An 18,598-nucleotide genomic window follows, 5' to 3' on the forward strand; every position below is an offset into this window, starting at 1 on the left:
AACAACATATCCTATGGAGAATCTATTTCTGTAAAGTCTGTGTAGTCTACATGATAATTCAGTCGACAGTGATGATTTTATTCCTATGCTCTGATAACTCTCTCTGCTAGAAGAGTTTATATCCACTTGTAAATTCTATGTTATTCGTGGTTTGATCCATTGTAAACATTGATACGAGCTCACTTGATCACCACGAATCAGTGTTCCCTATGAACATGTTTTGTGCAAATTGTTGCGCAAAATATTAATTATTTATTCCTCATAATTGTTGCTTCGCCTTAACCTGTGTAGTGTGTACCTCATGATGTATAGTTGGCAGTGATGATGTATTCATGTACTTTCTTGGATTCAATGAATCAACAATGTAGTTGATTCGATTTATTCATGTGCTTTGATATCTCTCCTGATTGGCCGTGTGAAACCTTTCCACACTGCTTTATTATTCAGTGCATCTTGGGTGGGGTTGAAAGGTTTTACCAAATGTAATCATGAATATTAATTTGACAGATATATGTTATTAATGCAGAAATAATGCCTCGTCGATAATAAGTTCATCAAATAATGTCCCGTCTACAATCCTGTTGGCTGTGCTAATTTTTTGATAGCCCGAATAAGCTTTAAAAACACTTGCTGAAGTGCCACAAGAATCGCCACCTGTACGGACAATCGGACATCGACGTTCTAAGATAATGCAAAAAGACAATCCTCTGTCGGGAATACTTGATCGGTTTCCTTCCTTGACTGATATCAAACTGGTGAGTGTGGGTATTACATCATGGAACCATTTTAAAATCACTTTATAGTTCATCGTACTCGTGTGGTAGACGGTAAGGCAAGGCAGACTTGGACAACAAGAAAATGTTCAGCTTTTTCAAATTAGATTACAAGTCTAGCTGCACATTTTTCCTGAATTAGACAAATTAGAAATACGGTTATGCTGCATTTTCCCAAATTATATTCCAATTGTGGCTAAAGGTATTTTTTAAATTAGATTATAAATAGATTTACTGAATTTTTGAAAACCGGACATTCAATCAAGTTGAGTTCATATCAGATCAGAGTTCAATCTCATAAGGATGGGAATAGAAAATGTTTGTTCAGCAAGATTGCCTTGGTCCGCACTATACAGTTCTTCTGTAGCTTTTTCCGGAAAACCTTGAATAAGATTAAAACTAGAACAATTGCAAACTCATTCATGGATTTTAGTCTTTTATGCAGGGTTGTAACCAAGTCACAAGGCTCCGAGTCACAAGTCAATCTCACTTTTATAGATTGACCTGAGTCAAGTCGAGTCATTTTCAATTCACCATTGAGTCAAGTCGAAGTCAGCGAGCAGATGATAGAGTCCGAGCCGTGGTAATATGACTCGAGTCCGAGTCCAAGTCATTGTATTGACTGCTAAGTTTGCAGTTAAAGTCTTGTTAATCCACTTTTTATAGCTCTGCTTGGCGATATCGAATGGTTCGCATTTATAATAAACTGATTATCCTCACTTTTAGCAGTTTCTGGTCACATTTATAATACTGATACCAATATACGTAATCCCAATAGTGTGGTTACTTATCATTCCTCGAAAGTGCAATGAAGTGTAGGCCCGAGTCTCGAATCATTTGACTTGGTTCGAGTTGTGCGCAATGACCCGACTCCAAGTCGAGTCAATATACAGATTGACTCGAGTCGAGTCATTTCCGTATTTTGAGAAAATGACTCGGGTCAAGTCGCGTCATCAGAAAATCGTGACTCGAGTCATTACAACCCTGCTTTTATGTGAGCACAAAATATTCCTAACATTCTCAGTGTCACATTTTTCTAGGCCTCAACATTTGTTGCGTAAAAGATTGTGGCAGCCATAGATACGGCCTACCATATCTGCTTACATATTTGGTAGTAATATGGGAAACTACAACATTAATTCCACTATAGTTATTCATAACTTCACGACTACTAGCAATTTCAGTCTGTCCAGTAAGACGTCATGACGACATGGTTAGTCCATAACTCACTGTAAATATACCATGGAAAGTTCAACGTGGGTATTTGGTGTCAAGATAGTTCATTATAACTATGCACTAAAATGCAGCCGTGGGCTACATAGGAAATCGAAACGAGGTCGTGAATAACAAAAAATGATGGCCGGTCCTGGCCTAATGTTATCAGCCATTTCTATGAGTGTTTTGTGATGATTTTACTGTTCACCTCAGATCAGAGAACAGTTCAAGAACATAATCGCGCCAACAACCATTGAAGACACGAAAAGCTGTTATCAAAATATGATAGTTATTGGATGTAATATTCCAGGTAAATTTGGACGTGCATATTGAGTGTGCTTTGGCATTAGTAATAACTATTTTATCATTCCATTTCATCAGTCCACTGAAAGGTGACAAGGATGAACTCTCCAAGCTGCTGTAACTACAAATCGGAACTCGCAAACGCCAGAATTAACTGCCGACAAAAATCGGTTTGACTGCTTTGCCAGTCCAACAGGTACATAACAAATACATAATTGCTTCTTCCATTAATATGTAATTGGAATATGTTTAGGTAGGAAAGGCTAACCTGTAAATAGATGTATTTCATGGATATCCTAACTTGACTTTGAATTTTTTCGAAGCGATTACTAAAATTCGTATGTAAGCACATGCTTCACCAGTATGTCTTGTGTTTCAGGCTCACGACATAGAGACCAAGAGTCAAAAGCATTATCCCCGCATCTAGTTGTCGCAAGACATCAGGATGGGTCAATTCAAGGCTGGGTCATAGCTGTTGGGAAATCCGTCCCGTGAGGTAACGGCGGTGCAATGGTGTTCGATATTCTATTCGATATGATGGCATGTTATTATGCCTGGGATGTGTCATACCCGAAGGAATTTCAATTCCTGGCATTTATTCAGAGGGTTGTTGTCGGCGATAAAAACACCCAATATATCTCTAAAAAGTTTAATAATTTTTTTAGGAAATTTGAACATGTATTGTAAGGGCATAATAGGCCTCTTTCTTTGACTTGTGGTTATCATTGTGCAAGTTGTTAAACAGTACCTCATCCTTTGCTTGTATCTCGGCTCACGGTCTTGTTTATTTTGCAGTATTTCGTTAGTATATACATCCCATTAGCTTCGTCGACACTGGACATAGCATGCGACTTGATAGTGCATGACACATATGGGTTTAATTTATTGTCAGTGAAAAATTGAATAATTTCTTCAACAACAATTTTGAGCACATACTGTAAGGTCCTGATAGGCCCACTAATTTGACTTGGTTATTGCTGTGCAAGTAGTTCATACTCTACTTTTATCTTGGGACACTGTTTTGCTTTCTTTTGCAATATTTCGTTTATATATTTCAGTCCAGTAGATCCGTGGGCATGAGCGTGTGACTGGATAGCTTGGTACTCTTCAGCATTCTTGTTGAATCCACTTTTTTCAACTCTGGTTGGTGACATCGAATGATTGCATTCATGTTATACCAATTTTCCTCACTTTAGCAGTTTCTGGTCACATTTTCAAGTACCAGTACCAATAGACGAAATATCAATAGTGTGGTCACTTTACTATTCTTCGAAATTACAATGAAATGTTGGTCTTGGCCGCCTGAGTCTCGAGTCACATGGCTTGGTACGAGTCATGCGCAATGACTCGAGTCCAAGTTGAGTCGATATACATAGATTGATTTGAGTCGAGTCATTTCCGTGTTTTGGGAAAATGACTCGAGTCATCAGAAAATCCTGAATCGAGTCATTAGAACCCTGGCGATTCGGGTGCGTTGAGTAAGATGACATGAATAGAGAGATTAGTCCATAGCCCACTGAAAATAGATCATGGACATTTTAACAGGGGTATTTGGCACCTAGTTAGTTCCTTGCAACTATGCACTGGAATGCGGCCGTAGGCTACATAGATAATCAAAATGCTGACGTGAATAGCATTGACGTGAATAGCAAAAAGGCCCTCTTATTTTATCAGCCACCTCTATCAGTGTTTCGTGTCGGTATTACTTTTTGTCTCAGGTCAGAGAAGATTTCAAGAGCATAATTGCGCCAACAATCATTGACGACATGAGAAGCAATAATCAACAAATATTGAATATATTGGATAAGATTTTTCAGGTAAAGTGGAACCTAAAATTCATCTTGATTCAGCATTAGTAGTGACCGTTATATCATTCAATTTCATCAGTCCAGTGGAGGTGACAGGGATGAGCTGACCAAACTGCTGGAATTACAGTCGTAACTTTCGGATGCCTAAATTACCTGCCGACAAAAGAGGGGGTTATCTGCGCTGGTGGTTCCACAGGTGCATAATGAATACCGAATTGCTACTTCCATTAATATATGATGAGAAAACATTACTGTATAGCAGTGGTTCTCAACCTTTTTTTAGACACGCCCCTCTATTTGATAGTGACAAATTTCGCGCCCCCCTTATCATCATATCACAAAATCCAACTTGGATGCTAGCAACCCCAACAGATTGTTTGGTGGTATGGACGATTATGAAGGTTGATGAGAGAATAAATATATATAATATTGGGCCTATATGTAGAGAAACACGCGTGCATTGTAGGTCAATCGTGCGTGGCGCGAAAAAAATTTTCAGGTGACCGCTTCTTCGCGCCCCCCCAGGTTGAGAACCCCTGCTGTATAGGATGGGAAAGCATAACGGAATAGAAAGAAACCTATTAATGGGTCTATTTCATGGATGTCCTTACCTGATGATTTCAGATTTTTTTCAAGCGATTTCCAAAATTCGCATGTAGGTGTACACTTGAACATGTGTCTGTGTTTCAGGCCCTCGACATAGAGACCAAGAGTCAGAAGCATGATACTTCACATTTAGTCGTCTCAAGACATCAGGATGGTTCGATCCAAGGCTGGATTCTAGCTGTGGGGGAATCGATTCCTTGCGGTGATAAAGACGCAACGGTTTTAGATGTTTTAATTGATATGATGGCATGTTATTATGCCTGGGATGTGTCATGCCCCAAGGAATTTCAAATCCTGGCATTTGTTAAGAGGCTTGTTGTTGGCGACAGAAACACCCAATATATCTCCGAAAAATTGAGCAATTTCTTTGGGAAATTTGAACACATGTGAAGTGTGAACACATGCAGTAAGGGCATAATAAGCCCCTTTCTTTGGTTGGTTAGTACTGTCCAAGATTTTTACAGTAGTTCATACTGAACTTTTATCTTGTCACACTGTCTTCTTTTATTTTGCAGTATTTCGCTAATGTAATACATCATTCCAGTAGATCAGTGGAGATATAAGCATGTCCCGTGATATCCTTTGACACTTTAGCATATGGGTTGAATTCTGCCCTATGCTGGGTATAATCGTTACATTTAGGGGTAGATAAGGGTCAGTTTGATTATATGTAATGGTTAATTTGAGGGTCGGGTTAAGTTCGGGGGTTATTAAGTCATATGCGGCAGTTCTTTATGCTTAGTTACCGCATGCTCTAAAATGGCTTCAATCTAATTATTTCATGCTGTGCCACAATTCTTTATTTGTACTAGCAACAGTACTGTTTCATTGTGCATAACTTGCATTTAGCATTGCTTAAGGCTTATTACTGTCGCTGATTTTGTGCAGAACTTGCATTTAGCATTGCTTAATGCTTATTACTGTCGTTGATTTTTAATATGACGGTTTCATTGCAAACTATGGAATGATTTTTATGCTGCATTACAAGCGGCGGGGTGTGTGCCTAGTATGCCAGAACATTTAGTAATTCATTTTAATCACTGCGGGGAGAGGTCGTGCACGCCAGATTGTTTAGTAATCAATTTGAACAGCTACAGAGGGTGATTTAGGCCTGATTATTGGGGTTCATGCACGGTGTAGAAAACTCCTATATGAGACAACACATCTTTTGACACCGGGTATATGGCACAACACAGTATTTGACAACGCCAAACCAAAACGCGAAACATCTTTTCAGGTGTTTAGTTTTTTTACACAAAACGCGTTCTTTTTGGTGTCGTCACCAACGGTAAAAAATTTACAGTGTATAGGGAGGACCGTATTAAAATACAAATTTCAAATACACGATGTCTTCCTGATCTTCAGTGAGATATGAGCTGCCGTGGCAGCGACATTCATAATCACAAACTCGAATTACATACAAGGTCGTAGCTGTCAACGTCCTTGATTCGTAAGTCCAGCGATAAAATGTAGGCGTGCAGCACAACGCTATATGTTACCGAGGTGCGCCGAATACTATGAGAATTGAGAAGTCGATCAACATTTACATTTTCAGAATCAGTGCTACAGTTACACTGCAATAATATCGGTGATAATGAATTCGATGCTATCTACTATGAATTACGCTATCAATGAGGAGGTTTGTCCGCCTGTGCCTTACCTCTCGTTTCGCACTTTATTTTGGAACAATAATTATGCATATTGTGTGATTTTGGGAAAAATCTTTAAATTCTAGCCATTCATGACCAATGACCATCGATAGAAAGCTCCAATAGTAATTGAATGTTTCACAATTTTCGTTCACTCATCTAGACGACAATTGGGGCACGGCCTCATTTACCTCTCCTGACCCCACGTCTCTGATGTATCACACCTTAGAGTAGGTATCAGAGATGAGCATGGATTAGGATTAGGTTTTGAAAAAACAGGATTTGTGAAATTTTCTCGGATTTGGATTGGATTTGGATTAGACATTTTTTTCAGAACGGATTAGGATTTGGATTGGATTGACCTATTTTCTGGGAGATTGAAATGTCGTGTGGCGAATGGCGACAAACTTTATTCAGACCAGTTATTATTGTACTTAAGGTCACTATCCAACTCACTAAGTTATCTTGAATCAAGTGAATCGTTGGTTGTGAAAGAATATTTTCGAATCCCTCCATTGCATGAATTAGTATTTTTTCTGAATTTCCAGTTGGAATCGGATTAGGATTGGACATGGACTTGAGTATGTAAAAGTTATGGATTAGGATTTGGATTTGGATTTGAAGGTTCGGATTTGGATTGGATTAGGACATAGAAATTTCAAATCCGCTCATCTCTGGTAGGTATATGTACTGCTGCAGTGATCGTATTTGGCTCCACCTACGAATTTAAAATGAGCATCACGACGGACCTACGTTCTCGTAACTCAAGTTTAGCATGCTCAAATAAGCCAATCAGTGTGATTAGTACGAATTTTCACATAGAAAATGTGGTGCACACGACGAATCCCATGCAGTGAGCTCGAATTAGTGTTACCATGACGTCACGAATTTTTAATTGTGACGGAAAACTGGATTAAGGTGTATGACTCTTTGCCAGTAAAAATGAAAATATTAAGGCCGATATGGCTCTTCGGACGAAAAAGGTTCCCGACCACTGATCTATACGGTTATATATAATTTCAATGATATTTTATGTGAACAATTTCACGAATACGTTGAGAAGGATCATTCCTTATTGGAAAAAGTTAGGATAACGCAAAGCATTCATACGCTGAATTTGAAAAAGAGTTTGATTTATTGTTTTTATGCCTGGTCTTATAACTTTTGCTTTGATTTGTTTTTGTGACTTTTGCCTGCAACTACAATGGAAATGTAAAACATCATCAAACTTAAAGTTGCAATTCTACTTTCGTGTTGCTCACCGGCAAAAAATGTCCTCTTTTTGGGTTCTGAAAATATGGTAAGCCTAGATTACATGCTGACCTCAAGGGTAGCCTATAGAAATAATTACACACCGACACCAAGAGGTTTCATAGGCTAGTGCAGTGCTTTTCAACCTATGGGATGGTACGCATTTGTGCGAATGAAAATAATTGCAGTGCGAATGACGTTCATTTTTCAGACGTGGACTAATTCGAGTAAACCTAATGGGAAATTCAAGGGCAGTGTCTCCCTAACGTTTGTAGATGCAACGCAATGGTAAAGACTTGTTTGACTTACGACGCACCACAAATAGCAGCTTTTACAATAACTTTGTCTTTCACAAGCCGTAGTGAATTAGAATTTTCGCACTATAATTATAACGTAACCAAAAGCATGGTTTGAAAACCGGGGTAGTAACAGACTTACAGTGTATCAGCCCGCCTGAGCCGGTGACACGCTCCAAAATGACGTCAAATTGACTTTCTGCTTTCTTTAGGTTTAGATGAGCAATCATCATATTTTCATAACAACAGTTGGATTAGCGCGAGGCACGAGGGCAGTAGTAAATACCATGATTACAGACTCACATTTGCAAGTTACTGTTGCGCAAATTTTTACCGCTTCAAGGGTTATTAAAGTATGGGCCGCAAAACACCATTGGACGGGTCTTCCAGTTTCAGAATGGCATAGGTATCCGCATTTCATGAGTGCTCGGGAACTCGTGAATAATGGTCAAGTATACTTTAAGATCCAGCAGAATGTATGATAAAATTGAATACCGACCACGCTATGTACATACCATACGACAGAAAACAGCAAGCCTGCCTCTTACCAGCCGTGGAACAAGGAGTACAAAATTTCGAAAAATCAACCCATCAATCTGCTTGGTATTGGACTTTTGTCAAATTAATCCATTTCTTTATTATAATGTTTCGCTTCGTTATCCATTTCCCCAATATGTTCTTACGTGTCAGTGAATAATAAGATATTAACAGTGTCGCTGGGCGATTGCATGGTGCATTTAAAGTTGTAGGCCTATTCGTTTACATGGTGAATGACGCTCAGTCTTAGGTAATTTTGAGAATTGACAAGGCTGTGTGCAATATGAAAATAGTGTCTTGAACTCGGAAAAATATCTGCAGTGAAGTTTTGCATCACCCCAAACCACACCCCAAACCACAACAGCTGCTTAAAACCAGACATATATGGCATTTAAGTGGGCTAAGTAAAATCGCGGCACTCAAATTTGAGAGGAATCCCCCATTTTCAGCCGATTCTTCCAGCTCAACATACGCACAGATGCAAGAGGATAAGTAACAGAAAAAAGTAGCTAGAATATGCATAATGCATGGAAAACGGACTGAAAACCATGACTTTTTGAAAGTCGGTCGATTCTGAACAACCCTTGCACAGTATTCTGTATCAGACAGGAATGATCGATACGACCGTGAAGGTCAACTAGTCTGACCACACACGCATCAAACAGGTACACATGACTCTATAGTCTGGCTGAAAAAAATTTTAGGTAAAAAAGGAAAAGAAAAATGAAAAAGTAGAAGATGGTAACAAATGATCAAATGATCAATGAATCAATGTCCGGGCAAGGTAGGACAACAGCGTTTAGTTGTAAAAAAACCGCCTAGATCCGTTCTGATTTTGTGCAGTCTACATTGGCGCGACAAACGATATATCCTGATCTAATGGCCATCACTGCGGGGGAGATAGTGTAGTGGTTACGATACGCGCCCACCAAGCAGATTCCCGTCGGAGATTTATCTTCCCCTGCCGTTGCCGTTCTTACGGCGACAAAAAAGCCCAGAAAAAGACCCGACGAAGAAAGCACTCACAAGGAATGGAAAGAACTAGTAGAAAGGGCCGCGGCTTCAAAAAAAGATCAACATCGAAAAGAACTGGGACATCGGGCACTCTAGGCCGAGGTGGATGTTAGAGTCAAGGATCGCTACTAATGCGTGTCGTTCGACATCCTCGTATCTGTTTATGATATCGCATTGTGTCTTATCGCATTGTACATTGTGTGTGACTTGTTCATGTTATGTTATGTTATGTTATCTGCATTGGCGCGACAAACGATATATCCTGATCTAAGGACCATCACTGGGAAAATATATTTCCCAGCATTCGTCAGATTGTTATATCGTGCTCAGAGCAGTGTTGGGATCAAGTCACCACCTTCGAGTCACGAGTCATTTCGAGTCATTGCACATTTTGACTCGAGTCAAGTCAAGTCAATCGATTTTCGAAGGGGACTCGAGTCAAGTCAAGTCAGTCGATTTTTGGAGGTGACTCGAGTCAAGTCGAGTCAAGTCAAGTCAAGTCACGAGTCAAGTCACAATTCAAGTCAAGATGCCCTTTCGAAGTATGAGGCATGATTACGTCATTGCATTTTACTAGCTGTCTGAAATACAGATTGAGTGGTCATTGATTCTGAACGGATATAGAGTTAAATATATACGCAAGAAGGCGCTGTATCGCTCACATATAGGGGCCTACGTAGAACTGTTAAACTACGGGTGTAATTGGATAGCCTCAGTCTATAGTTCCCAGCCAAAATAGAGAGTAAAGAACGAATTGATAAGATGTAATACACTACCCATTTAGGAATTGATATGATACAATTCGAGCCTACGCCAATGGTTGAGGTTGCGGACTACATAAACTAAATTCGAATTCAATTTCAATAAGACAAGAGGTTTGGCTAAGGTAAAAACAGAGAACAGAAATAGATATTTTGCTATTAAATTACTTCACTACTAGTTTACGACAACGTAAGCTGTAAGCTGCGATCACTTCGTTTCCGGTAAATTTATTTGTGAGAGAACAATGGAGGTTCAGTAAAACGCATGATAATTGAATGATTGGTCGCTCTCACGGGCTACACCAGCGTTTCGCGAACAATCTGACCATGTGCAAGAGACATAGATTTTTATCGACACCGATTACTTGATGACTTGAAATTGACTCGTTGATTTTGCTCCGAGTCACGAGTCAATCCACATTTGTGATACGCCGAGTCAGGTCAAGTCATTTTAGCTAAGTGACTCGAGTCAAGTCAAGTCATACGAAAAAGGTTTTCTTCGGCTCACTAATTGGCACTAGATCTAGCTGTCAAGGAAAATAATATTAGCCGTATTTTCTAAGAAATTGTCGCAAAACAGTTTCAGCTCCAAAGGTGCCAAGGCTTGAAATAACCTTCCAGAAGAATATGGGTCGGTGCAGTATGATCGGTTCAAGATCAAATACCGCAATTTCCTTGTAGAAAAATACTTAAATGGCAATGATTTGCAATGACTGTGATGTAATACTGTTCCACTTGCAACGCCTTCTCCTTGGTTGTTGTTCAATAATATCAGTATCAGTATCAGTTTATTATTATTTTCATCATTTCAAACACCACACAACTGCGATACAATAAAAAGATAGGAAGGTGTCGAAACGACTTGGAGTAGTCCTTGAAATTAGGGATATCTAGATATCCCTGTTTGAAATCAGACACCCACCTTGGCCTCAGGGGTGGGCAAACTAGGGGAGACCGGGGACAATTGTAACACTTTTTTGTATTTTCTAACATTACGTGTTTTTCTCTTGGATATTTCATTTCCAAACGTTTATAAAGAAGCCAACAACTCGATATTTGATATAAAAACTAAAATGGAACTCAATCCACAATCAATCATGGTAATTTTGGGTCGCTCAAATCGTCGCTCAAATGTTACAATCGCCCCGTACCCAGGGGAAATTGTAACGCCCATGCGGAGCAATTATAACAATGTTATTTGTAACTAAAAACAAACGAAATGAACAACAAAAACGGCAGCACAAATTGTAATATTGCATTAAACTGAAACAGAGATGTTTGAACGCTTACAGGCTACGCCCCATCCCATTTTGGCATCGGAATAAAGTATCACCCCTCATGCCTTCTGCATGAGTTCAAAGTGTGCAAGAAACATATTTATTCCATCATCTCCCCACACGTATTCGGCCTATTCTACCAACGTGCTGTAGTTCACCGTGCATAATAGGTTAGGCATTCGGTCACCTGCGAAAGTGCAAAGCCGACCTGGCTAAAATATCTTGGATGAATGGGCTGATGATAGTGTAACAGAACGAGGACACAACATTGTGTGGCATGAAAGCTAATGGTATTCTTCTGTTCTGTGCACAATCGAAATAAATTATTCACACCAAAGGACAAAATGTAAGTGGGCCATGCTGAAAGTTAGGGGATGAGGATTCAGTAATGGCAAGCTCTTAAGTGGCCATTGAAGGTCGACACACCAAAAGTCGATCAACATGAGATAGGGTAGTAGAATCACGGAAATAACCGGACTCTAAGATTCACATCACCACTTCTGTATGGCCGTTCCGACAGAGGACCATGTTTGAATGGGTATGGCAAGGTAGTGTCTGTTCTGGTATTGAACTTCTGGCTGTTGCAAGACTCATCTGCAGTAGATAAATGGTTATACCAACATGTGAACACAGATATTCAGCATTGTAAAGATATTGTAACGGGGCAAAAGTAACAGAGTGTTACAATTGCCCCTGACACACTCGACCATGATTAATGTCTACCTTCCCGGCGATGCAAGTCCTATTTTTCCTATCATCAGGGTACACTATGGTAACATTGTTCCAGCTACATATATTACATTGTAACCACTTGAGGTATTATCTTCTGAACAAATTATTCTAGACCAGAAAATATTTACTGAAGTCTCCAAAATTTCGTTTTTTTCGAATTATTCCGGGGTTTCACGTCGTAGCTCAACGTAACTTCAGGTAGCCTATGTTAGGAGACATAACTACCGCATGTGCACTCGAAATATGAAGGCGATTTCTCCATCCTACTAGCGGTGAGGTCGATTGTTACATTTGCCCCGTGTTACATTTGTCCCAGGTCTTCCCTACGGCTCGCGGGCAAAGCGACAAAATGAGGTGGCGTGGCGGAAGGCGAGATCGATATGTTAGGTCCTGCAATCCTGAAGGCCGACTAATATTCATTTGGAAGAAATTGCTTGTATTTCGACTTGAATGTGGACATGCTGTCGACTGTCGGAGGGCCGGCGGGATACTGTTCCACGTCAGGTCCGGCATATTTGGTGGAGTGATGATCTTTTCGGTCGATCATATGATGTTTGGACGATGTGGACGCTCGTGTGTTGTAGGCCTACTTGTGCGTTTTTGATTCCGAGATAAAGAAGTCATTGAAATATTCGGGCAATGACCGCAGTGGAACTGATATATAAACTTGGCGATTTCGAGTTTCCGCTTATCTTCTATGTTTAGGACACCTAATCTTTTCAGCAGCGAGTTGTTGGAAGGACAACCAGTCCTATTTGGGGCCCGAGCTATGATACGGAGTACGTTATGCTGTAGTTTTTTGCAGTGGCTCGAGTGCAGTTTTACTGACATCCCCCCAACAGAGGATACCATATTTTAACATCGATTGGATTAAGGATTTAAAGAGTATCAGAAGAACCCAGGCTGGCATGAAATGTTCCAAGGCTGTAGAACATGCCACATTTCGGTGATACGTTAGTGTCTAGGCTAGTGACTGAATAGGACATTTACCGGACATGTCCGAGTCCAGTAAAACGCCGAGGCATTTGGCATTTTTCGTGTTGGAAACGGGCTGACCAGCGATGTTAACGGTTAGGTCTTTTTTTTAATGTACTGTCAGCAATTGGGATTTCGATGCGTTTATGCAAAGGTTATTTTGGGCCACTCATGCACTTTGGGCATTTGGTCTCTAGTCAGGGCATCCAGCTCGGCCGTCGAAGATGGGGAAGAGAGCGGTGTTGAGTATCATCAGTGAACACTGAACAGTGTGGTGTGCATGAGGAGGTTTCAAAAATGTCGTTGGCATATAGGTGAAGAGAACCGGTCCAAGTACTGAGCCTTGCCAGGTACACCACGTGTCACCAGATGAGAAGAGAGAGAGAGAGAGAGAGAGAGAGAGAGTCTTTATTTTCATCAAATCAAAATACATAAAAAACAGACGGATAATTATGATGGTGGTACAGAAAATATGCATACGACAATGAAAGTCAACTAGTCTGATCACACCCGCATCAAACAGGTACACTAGACTCTATAAAGTCTGGCTGTAAAAAATGTTAGTTAAAAAAGGAAAAGGAAAAGAAAAAGTAAACGATGGTAGCAAATGATCAATGAAAGGCAATGTATGGGCAAGGTGGCGCAACAGAGTTAATATAATGACAAGGGGCGAATAAGTAGGTCTTTTTAAAAATCTGTTATTGGCAATGTACCCTCTAATTTTTCACGAGTCTGCGCGAACTCACCAACTCACTGCGCGATCCCTTGGACAACAGTGCGTGACGACAAAAAAAATATCACCACTTCGGCTTTTATGAGCACGGCACACGTTTTTCTGTGCGCGGCGACTTTAAAAGCAGTGCGCGGCCGCGCGCACCTTACATGGAACAGTGGTTGAGGCAATTCACGGATATGTTGTGGTAATTAATTCCAGATGATAGGTCTGCGGTAGCTTTCGATTGCTACCCGTTTTATCAAAATTAACGCTCGACAAAAATTACCGTTAAATTGCCTATAGCCAAATGTAAAGTGTAGATGTAGACCAATTTCACTGAGCAATGAGATTTGCCTGTGTCCACTCCACACCATCTAGGACACCATGCTGAAATGAATATGATTTGTAATGACTGTGTTGTAATACTGTTCCACTCTCTACGTCTTCTTTGTTCTTGCTTTTATGCATATTTTACACTATGTATACTCTGCTTCGATGTTTACTGCTGATTATCAATATCTTTTGTCTTTTGTAATTTTCATGTCAATTCATATTCGTTAGTCTTGATATGCCTGCATTGCAGAGATGGTCAAAGTAGTCAAGAAAGCTACGCAAATAGAAGTGGAAGTAGCGACGAAAAAATCTACTCAAGTTCGAGTAGAAGTACTTCTTTCATAAGCAACCTAAAAATACTTGAAGTAGAAGTAGATTTTACTGACTTTAAATCTACTCAAGTAAGTAAGTAAGTAGTTGTGAAAACGATCGTAATTCGTTCACATGGACTGTCAAAAGCTGTAAATTGAGCTATGCCGAAGGTGTAGAGAGCTTGATTGATATTGATGCATCCCAACTGTAAGAATAAGCAGAATACAGAATAATCAGTAGTTCACATCATGGGATGTAAATGATAGTATTGGTATGGAAATGCGATACTAATTCTTCGTCCATTCGAACACCCTGTTTTAGATAATACCATGACATGGCGCCCTCTCCCATAATACAAGGCCCGAGTTCAGTCGAAAAGCAATACGGAGAAGTTGTGTTGGATACGGCTTTAACAGTTAGTGCGGTTAGTATACGTTAATTAAAAATATGGCAGATCGTAAAAATGCCATATAGTGTATAGCTGTATTTCCTGAAAATATAAGGTAATACTAAAATTGCTTTTATACTTCAACAGGTATGTTTTCCAGACAAAAGAACTGAAACTACAATTAGAACTCAACGTATAACACTCGTAATTGAAAGAAAAATACAAATACTACTTCTAAAAAGCGGAAAATATATTTGATGTCTTTTGCCCAGAAAGTTTCAACGGTGGTCTGCTAAAACAGGTCTAACGTTTAAAAAAAGTCAAAGTTCACGTTTCCAGATTAGGACACGTCACGGGCTGATAGGTATAAAAGGTTATTGCTAGATTGTGGAACGATAGTTTCAAACGTTATTGGGGGCCATACTCACTGTGATGAAATATCTCGTATAGGCGACAATGCGGTGTGAACTGAACCACGCAACCCGGTATCTAAATTATTTTCAGCGATACTTTCGTAAAACATATTTGTCAATCCATATCTACTGCGCGCGAAGCGCAACGAAAATTCTGGGTATACCATGACTTTTATGAAAATTAAATGTTGGTACTACGTTAAAACATCCCCGAAATTCCTTAGATTATCTCTCTTGTTGGTAGATTAAACTACTTCTACTTGACAAACTGAAAATAGCGAAAAGTAAGTAAGTAGTTCAAAAAATATTACGAAGTAGAAGTAGAAGTAGCGAAAAAAGATCTACTTGTGTAAGTACCAGAAGTAGAGGAAAACTACTTGAGTACTTCGAAAAAGTAGAAGTACTTCGTTACTGACCACCTCTGCTGCATTGATATATTTACTCGTTTATAACTCCGCTGGTTGGCGACTGAATCTAATACCTTCCGGTCCCTTGTCGTCTCTCAATCTGCATGTGGTCTTTGTTGGTGCGATGAATAAAACATACTTACTGACTGAGCGAGATAGTGTTAAGGTTATGCGTCCGGCTTCTCGATCGGTAGGCCGTGGGTTCGATCCCCGGCCGGGACCAAAGACTCGAAAATTGGTATCCGCAGCTATCCTGCTAGGCGCTCAGCAATCACGAATAGCATGGGGGAGAAAAAAACGGGGGCGCAGACTAGATGACCTCACGGCCGCATCGCAACTCCGTCAAAGCATCTCGATGGTGCAGGCGAAAAAGAATATCATGCTACCTCTCTCTCTCTCTCTCTCTCTCTCTCTCTCTGAAGTGCGCACTGCCTGTTACGGTGATACGGCCGTTCGTAGCGGACATGACACTGTAGTTACACTTTGATGCAATGGATTGATTTGGAACCGTTTTCACTTTTCTGGTCAGTGACTCGGCCGACTCGGTGGTCGCCTTTCGTGTCTTTTGCGCCTGGGCTGGTAATACAATACTTGAACTTGACGCTTGTAATCCAGCTGTCGGAAAGTGTCCGCGATCCTAAAATATTTACTCCGTAGTATGGAAATGAACATCTTAGGTATTCTCGCGACCAAAACATTTTGATTTTGATGAAGATAATTATAGAATGGGCTATGACTATACTGAGACGGTATGAGCATTAGCAATTTTAACAGAATCTACTTCTCGAGGTCTAATTTTGAATATCATAGCAAATAGCAACAGCCTTTGGGCTATGGCATCTTCACTATTGCTTTCGCAACATTAAGGGCCATGGGCCCGGCGCCCCTGAGTGGAATCGGTGGCAACGGCACGCGCACCGTCACGCGAGCATTTGTATCTGATCACGCCGATTAATGAATTATGCGGACGTCACAAAGCGATACCAGAGTCCAGATCCAGAAAAAAACGCTTGCGATTTTAATGAACGCAAGCAAGCGTGGTATTTGTGCAACAGCGAATGTATGGCATATCCCTAGTCTGGCGTATACCAGGTCTATTTTAGCACATTGTGTCGTTTAGTAAGTAATTCAGTATCGAATCAGCGAAAAATATTTTCGTCACGCGGATGAAATTTTCCAATCACGCGAGAAATCCTTCTGTCACGCACAACATGTTGTCGAAAACAACCACCGATCCCAGTCTGGCCGGCGCCCAGGGCCACCGTGGGTCCGTCGTCCGTGGAAGTTGAAGGCTGAGGTTGCAGTGCCATGGTCTGTGTTTTAATCGAACTTTGAGATCCTGTTGACCAAGTGTTACAAAGACTGTGTGACAAAATGCTGTAAAAGTGGATGAAATTTGTAAAAAAAACAACTGATAATGCTATAGATATATATGCGATGCTCATATTTTTGACAGGATACATTAAAATACTCCTCAAACCACACAGGAAGGTTCCATATCGTGATGCACTGTATTAGTGAAACCCTTGGATGAGTCAAGGAGTTACGATCCATAGACATACTGCATATGCGACTCTCGGGAATGACTGAATGAGAGTTGAAGTTCAGTTCAGGTTGGTTTGGTCTTGGGGTTATCAAGTCACTGGCTCAAACTTCCAACTAGTAAGTGGCCTATGCAAGACCCATATTACTATCTGCTTTGATTAAAACTACTCAATGAAATTGGAACATTGAAATAAAACTGTTTTCGTACTGTATTGACTTTCGCCCATTGTGGTATTATCGACACAATCCTAAGTACCCCGCAGCGGGTGTAGACGTCGACAGGGGGTGAAATTGGAATTAACTCTACCCCCTTTCCGAGTTCGACTCTAGCTCCTTTTCAAAATCCCTTCATGTTCTCTTGGAGAGAGTAATCTGCTTATCCTTTTAAATGCATTCGCATACTGTTTCTTGTTGTGCACTGCCTTATCAACCTAAATATTTATAGCAGTGGTTCTCAACCTTTTTCGCTTCGCGGACCCCTTTTGACCGCCACGGACCCTCGCGGACCCCTTCAAGTTTTAGTTCAATTTTAGCTCTTTTATGGTGCAACCTTCATCTGTCTTGTGTAAATATGAGCTGTAGGCATGTGGTAAACAGAAAAATATTGCTTTTTCTTGAAAATAATATTATACTATTTATGTATAAATTGGTAAAATTTCATTACTTCAAAGCTAATTATGCTGCTGTGTTTCTTGAAGTACGTGGTCGTGTCTTGAAAATCCGGGTCTTCGTTTTGATATGAACGAGGAGTGCCGAAAACCATTACCGCAAAGATAGATGGAGGCTAATGCAATATTAACGCATAACGCTTCCGACGAGACTTTTAGTGTGATCGCAACATTTATGGCACCAAAATGAAGAAACATATATTTTATGAACATATCACACCCAGTATCTAGCGCAGAGATGGGTAACATGCACACCGCGGGCCGGATTCGGCCCGCAGAGAGTTTCTACCGTCAAATTGAAATCCTAATCTAAAAGTATAGACAAATTTTATGCGGCAAACAATGTATCCTAGTTTTCCAACCTGAGGAAGGCTGTCATGAAACGACTTGTTCTGTTCGGGTCTACATATATATTTACGAGCAAACATTTGCGATCATGAACAATTGAACACTAACACGACAAGGCTGCATACCAATATAACTGGTGATATGAATTTCAGGGTTGGAGCGTAATGCTTCGACAGCAACGAAACAGTCCTTGTTAATCAAAAAACCAGCCTTGTCGATAGGGTATATGCAATAAGAATGCGTCCAATTTGATAGCCGAGCTTTAAGAGTAG

At 40.3% G+C, this 18,598-nt stretch overlaps 1 protein-coding gene across 3 annotated transcripts; it reads left to right on the plus strand.

Moving 5' to 3' along the window:
• Positions 1-543: 543 nt before the first annotated feature.
• Positions 544-5,662, plus strand: LOC145449001 (uncharacterized). Of its 3 annotated transcripts, XR_013918097.1 has the most exons (5): positions 544-755; positions 2,202-2,298; positions 2,370-4,108; positions 4,184-4,295; positions 4,790-5,662. XR_013918097.1 is itself a non-coding variant. In XM_080327463.1 (3 exons), exons 1-3 carry the CDS (start codon positions 690-692, stop codon positions 5,093-5,095), a joined length of 471 nt encoding a protein of 156 aa, XP_080183589.1. In that variant the 5' UTR covers positions 544-689; the 3' UTR covers positions 5,096-5,662. The 3 variants fall into 3 exon arrangements, 1 of the variants encoding a protein (XP_080183589.1); XR_013918096.1 differs by lacking the exon at positions 2,202-2,298 and having other exon boundaries at positions 4,010-4,108; positions 4,179-4,295; XM_080327463.1 differs by lacking the exons at positions 2,202-2,298; positions 4,184-4,295 and having other exon boundaries at positions 4,010-4,108.
• Positions 5,663-18,598: the final 12,936 nt, after the last annotated feature.

Source organism: Botryllus schlosseri, chromosome 1 (genome assembly GCF_051294905.1).
Source record: "Botryllus schlosseri isolate E-star chromosome 1, Bs_hap1, whole genome shotgun sequence".
NCBI lineage: Eukaryota > Metazoa > Chordata > Ascidiacea > Stolidobranchia > Styelidae > Botryllus > Botryllus schlosseri.

What these genes read in the sequence shown, in the direction of transcription:
- LOC145449001 (XM_080327463.1), top strand. Translation starts at nt 690, where the DNA reads ATGCAAAAAGACAATCCTCTGTCGGGAATACTTGATCGGTTTCCTTCC. An exon ending in CCTTGACTGATATCAAACTG is followed by an intron (nt 756 to 4,009) that starts GTGAGTGTGGGT and finishes TTTTTGTCTCAG; the next exon opens with GTCAGAGAAGATTTCAAGAG. An exon ending in TATTGGATAAGATTTTTCAG is followed by an intron (nt 4,109 to 4,789) that starts GTAAAGTGGAAC and finishes TCTGTGTTTCAG; the next exon opens with GCCCTCGACATAGAGACCAA.